At 41.9% G+C, this 5,755-nt stretch overlaps 1 protein-coding gene across 1 annotated transcript; it reads right to left on the minus strand.

Annotated features, from left to right (window-relative positions):
• Positions 1-436: 436 nt before the first annotated feature.
• LOC118232561 (putative methyltransferase NSUN7) lies at positions 437-5,553 on the minus strand. The gene is made up of 7 exons (XM_035427626.1): positions 5,301-5,553; positions 3,602-3,657; positions 3,118-3,245; positions 2,302-2,454; positions 1,473-1,656; positions 1,102-1,312; positions 437-739 (listed from the first exon to the last, which is right to left on the minus strand). Exons 1-7 carry the CDS (start codon positions 5,551-5,553, stop codon positions 513-515), a joined length of 1,212 nt encoding a protein of 403 aa, XP_035283517.1. The 3' UTR covers positions 437-512.
• Between the last annotated feature and the right edge of the window lie 202 nt (positions 5,554-5,755).

The following is a 5,755-nucleotide window of genomic DNA, read 5'->3' on the forward strand; positions in this document are numbered from 1 at the left end:
CACAGAGCAGTGTAGAAACCCACAGGATATCCTCAAATGTATAATGAATCCCTAATTCATTTCCCAGGCTTGTCTATTATTATTATTATTATTATTATTATTATTATTATTATTTATTTTGTTTTTATTAACAAATTTTTTCATGGTTCTACCAACTGTATTTTTAAAAAGAAGTAAAAAAACTTCACTCATTCAAATTAGATGTACTGTTCTCTGTGCTTACCCTTCATAGCATGTTCAAGTTCCTGTTTCTGATTGGCCGCTAGGTTGTTCAGCCTGCCCGGGCTGATCGAGCCACAGGATAGGTCCTGCAGCAGGTCTATATCTGTAACCCAGCAACCATTTCTGTCAGTGGCCGCACCCCACTTCATCATACGGTACACGCCAGTCACTAACCTCAAGAACACATCATACAGTAAGTTCACTTTCATGCTAAATGCCTTAGCATTTTCCTTGGAAAACCTACAAATTCATCACATCTGCCATTTCTTTTTTGTCATGTTCTCCGTGAATCAAGTCACAGTTTGGACAGGCACTAAATCTGAGTAGGATGACAGCGTTCCAGGGGAGCACAGGGTGCAATGTGGGGCTGTACCTCTGTTCTCTCGAACGATAAAGTCCACAGGGTTGCTCACAGCCGACAGGGAGCACTGGGGCATCATTAAGATGACGCTGACCCCCTCCAGCTCAACTCCCATTGGGTTCAGATCCATGAAATTGCTCGGGATTATTTCCACATCTGCGGAGAGGTCATGCGTCGCCAGGTCACAAAACTTGGAGCAATTGCACTGACTTCCACCTCCAACTGATCTTTGACTCAAATGCGCATTGGCTTATAGGCCCTTATGAGTAAACAGCCATAACCGCTAATGTTCTGGTGTCCTTTTTCAGCAATTCATAAAGGTATCAGTGATGATCTGGAAGTTTATAGGTGTCACCGGGGGGACATTAGGTCACATCCCTGCTAAACATACTGGCGTGTTGCTCCAATATTAAGCAGGTAACAGCAAACTCCAGATGCTGCACTACAGTGGCAATGTTTCAGTGGCACTTCCTGAAAAGCTGCAGCGGTCATTAACGGGACAAGTTCAGAGCACGTACTTCGAGAGCACGCCATCTTGGAGAGGACGGCCCTCAGCTCCTTCCTCCTGGCCCCGCTGCCCTCGCAGACGAGGACGTTTCCGGAGCGCGAGGCGGCGGCGGCGGCCGTGTGGGCGACCGTGAGGGCCGAGAAGCAGCCGGTCACGAGCACGCCCCGGTCCCGATCCAGCACGGAGCGCACGGCGCTGACCGGCAGGCTGCAGGACTTTTCCTAGGATGGCGACGTTAACAGCGGAACAGCATTTGCCGTATATTTCACTCTCGGTCGTTTGCGAATAATGACTCATATTGTCACTACCGAGTTACTGTAGCAACATAATACTGCTCACACTGAACACATGCTCCTACAACCAGGCCGTGTTAGCACCTACCTGAATGACAAGCTTGCAGTCTTTTACAAGCTCTGTTCCGCTCAGCCGTTCTTTGTGGCGCGGAGAAAAAACGAGCAAATCTTCACAGTGCGCGTCACGGCAGAAAGCCTGTCCCTGCAACTGTTGGACTGAACCCGCCTCTGAAAATCCCTCCCTAGTCAGGGCATCCTTCACATCTTCAAGACTGCGGAGATCAACAACAAAGCCAACTAATATTTAACCATGTCAGAATTTCATAGATGTTAAATGAACTCAAGAATAATAAAATAAATACTGCAGCACAGCTTGGAGCAAGAAATGCACACAAAGCATGTAAGAACTGTTTCAAGCTGACATAGATGTAATATTTGTTGAAATTTCAGGAAAATGCAGCACATAAATACCTGTCTGCTAACTGGATTTGATATAAATACACCGTGTCTTCTGCAATGTACTGTAACCTTCTGTGTTTCAGTTTTTCATTTGTCAATTTACCAAAACCAGTCATGTAATGCCCTGGCAAAGGGAAGTTTTCTTTTCCTCACTCTGCTTCAAAGCAATCAGTCAACAATTTCTCAGTGGCATGCCTTCATTGCACATAAAGGCACACTTCTGTTAATGGAGCCCTGTGCCTTTTATGGTCCACGAAGCATGATTATTTTTTCACATAGTACCATTTAGTAAAAATGACAAAGTGCCATATTCAAACAAATCATTCTTCCAGGTTTTAAATATGGAATCCTTTTTCATTAATAATGTCAGTACAGAACTGAGGCTAGGAACTCAACAGAGCTGAGAATCTAGCATGGTCAGACAATATAGGATAGATGGGACAGGTGAGGGAACTGACCTGGTTTTTTGGGTGTTGACCCAGGCATATAGCAACAGAGACCTGGCCATCTTCTGCCTCTCCTTCACGATTTCAGGCAGAACGCATTCAATGTTCAACAGGTTAAATTTGATCCGAATGCGAGCCAGGGAAGCTGCCAGCTTTGTCTTATATCTGAAGTGTCAATGATAACCAATGAGAGGTCTTAGCGGTAGATGCTAACTGAACACGTGGATCACATATCATTTCTGAATGCTTTACAGATGAGATCACACCTATACCTGGCATATAAAAGACAAGCAAGGTTAACTGCACAGCTACAGGATTAAGCCACTAAGCGTAAGACTTCACATTGCACTCACATTGAATATATGTGTGTGCTTTTTTATCTCTCATTTAAATATTGAGATCACCAAAGACCACAAAGCATTGGGTTCTAATCATATTTTTAAGGATCTCAACTAAATGAATTAATGCTAGACCTGGAAAATCTACAAAATTGCTAAATGAATAGCTTAATACATTTTATACAAATTGTAACAATTAAAAAAATTAAATAAAACAATTTTGGAATTATGTATTAGAGATCCTGTCGTGCATAATTACAATCAAACAAATTACAAGAACAGCTGCAAGCATACATACATATGTACATACATACATACATACGTGATACATTTGAAAAAGTGTTGAGCAATTTATACTTAAATATTTCGCCACATATTGACATCCAAAGATGTTTGCACGACAGAAGAAAGAGAATGAGGAAGCAAGGCAGAGGAAGAACAGGACACATGTGGTGCCTGTGTGTGCAGGAGTTCATGTTCTTCCACTGACCTGAAGAGGCAGGCCTCCACAGTGATGACATCCGGCAGCTTCTCACCCTTAAGACGTCTGCGATTCACAAACTTCCGGTCCTGGAAGTCAAACAGCATAACTACCACCAGGCTCATCAGATCTTCTGGCTAAGGGAAAGAGATCCATTTCACTTCGGGGAACAAAAGATGAATTACAAAAACAAAGCCACATATATTGCAGTCCATTGACCATTGACCATATATTAACTGAGTGCTTCAATCAACTACCTGCACATACTCAAACTAAAGTTTGTAACTGGTCAATATTTTGTTAATAAGAGGGTCAATATTCTGCGAGAACTATGTATGCAAATATTACTTGACTGAAATGGAGAGGTTACACTTCTTCATTTGTGTAAGTGGTCCTTCACTTTTCTAGATGAATGATCATTAGAGTGCCACCCAATTGCATTCCCCAAATAAATAAATAAGCTTTGGCTAGCAGTGTCTGGTTACAATCTCACCACAGAATAACAGATGAACGTGCAGCTGGTAATTACAGATTCAAGAAGGTCTTGGTCTGCAAAGAACAAAGCAACATGAGTTAAAACCAAAGTGGCTGAATACTTGAGTGAATGATAAATATATCAACTATTTACCCTTATCACGAAGGTCAAATCAGTCCAATAATTACATTTATATGATGTACCATGATAAACTTTAATAAGTGGCTTACCTAGGCTAAATAGATTAATAAGTCATTACATTGTAAGTAACCTGTCAAAAAAATCAAACTTGTCCACTGATGTGAGAAAGCTTTCTAGTTCAGTGAATATCCATTAAATACAATTGCTGTTATTCCATATACATTAGCTATACATTCAGACCTGGTAGGATGGTAGACATCTAAATATCTTACTAAAATGTTTTGTCAATTATGGATTGTCACATATTCAACCATCCATTTCTAAACCACTAACTCCAGGTCAGGGTTGCAGAGGGGCTGGAGCCTATCCCAGAACACACTGGGCAAAAGGCAGGAATAAACCCAGACAGGTTGCCAATCCGTTGCAGGGCCCACACGCCATTCACTCTCACATTCATACCCCAAGGACAATTTAGTCTCTCCAGAGGACCTAACCTGCATATTTTTGCACTGCATGAGGAAACCAGAGTACTCAGAGGAAACCCACGTACACAGAGACAACAGGCAAACTCCATGCAGAAATGCCCTCAGCCAGGATTTGAACTCGGTACTATCCTGCTGTGAGGCGACAGTACTCACACTGCATCGCCATGCCGCCCCATATTTTATATGCAAATTATTTTAATTACAGCTTTTTTGTCTTGTTTTGTTTGTGGCTCTCAGAGGCCTTATTAGTTCTCCCTGGCAATTATGCTTCCGTGAGTTGAACCAGCAATATCTCATTATCGGTTCTACAGATAACAGATTATACGGTTGGCGAATTGATTTGGAGAGCCGTAATTGATACTGGGTTGTGTCAGGTTCAATACACCCATCCTCGCCGTTTCTACGGTGCATCAATAGGTACAAATGGGCAGCTTTGCCAAAAAATCCACTCTCCTAGCTAAGTGAATGAGACCTTTCCTCTGCCTCTTGGGTGGTGGTCCCACCTCCTATAGCAGATGCCCACTAGCTCACTCAGGATAATGAGTGCTACATGAGCACCACAGCATCACAACGTATTCTCCCGATGCTTCTTCCAGGCCATCAAAGTTCAATACCTGCTGAAATCTAGCCTTAATTGATGCTTTAAAAAAATTAATTTCACAAATGGCTTATATGGTAATAAAGTGGTTTTTATGGTAATTCTCCCGCCTGCAATATAAAACCCAATCAAGCCTTTTGAAAAGTGATTTGTAAGTATTTATACTCAACAGAGCCATTTTTTGTGCCACTTTTAAACAAACAAGAGGTGCAACTTGGAACTTGGAGTGATGCCAAGCCCTCAGAGGGGCAAGATATCGAGTAAAACTAACTTCCTTGACTTGTTTTACTCAGTCATTGTTAATCATTAAACTAAATAAATTATAGAAAGTAATCAATATTATCATTTTAGTATAGGGAAATTTCATAGTAAAATGTCAATTCAACTCTGAACACACATATGAGTTCAATAAGGACCAGAGAGGGACCATGAGCACTATGTAACAAGTTGATTTAACACTGAACGGTTTACTGTGTACAACCATAGTGCATACATTTGAGACTGTTAAATGCCAGCTCATAGGCTAAGAGGCACGACTCCTCATCTCTTTCTTCAGGCATCCAAAGGTTTCCTTTCCTGCCATAGTCAACCAGCTTCTGATCTGCAGGCTTTTCCACGTGACCGTTTTGGAAGATGGCAGCCGCTTGGACATAAATATGATCAGTAAAGCCCACGTCATTTAGTGGGGGCCCAACGGGATCCTTGGGCCGTTCAATCATGGGCTGCTTGGTCTGACAGGTCTGCATTCTCTCTAAGAGATAATAGGAGACATGGGAAAACATCTTTAATTACTGAGCCCTTTTCAATGCTGTGTTTAATCCTGAGAATGCCTTGCTCCAAGGTTCCATTATTTTGCATTACATTACATTGCTTTCATTTAGCAGACTGTCCTAGCCAGAGCAGATGCTATGAAAGAGAACTTAAGTGCATCCAACCATTACGTAAGCA

Source organism: Anguilla anguilla, chromosome 7, assembly GCF_013347855.1.
Source record: "Anguilla anguilla isolate fAngAng1 chromosome 7, fAngAng1.pri, whole genome shotgun sequence".
NCBI lineage: Eukaryota > Metazoa > Chordata > Actinopteri > Anguilliformes > Anguillidae > Anguilla > Anguilla anguilla.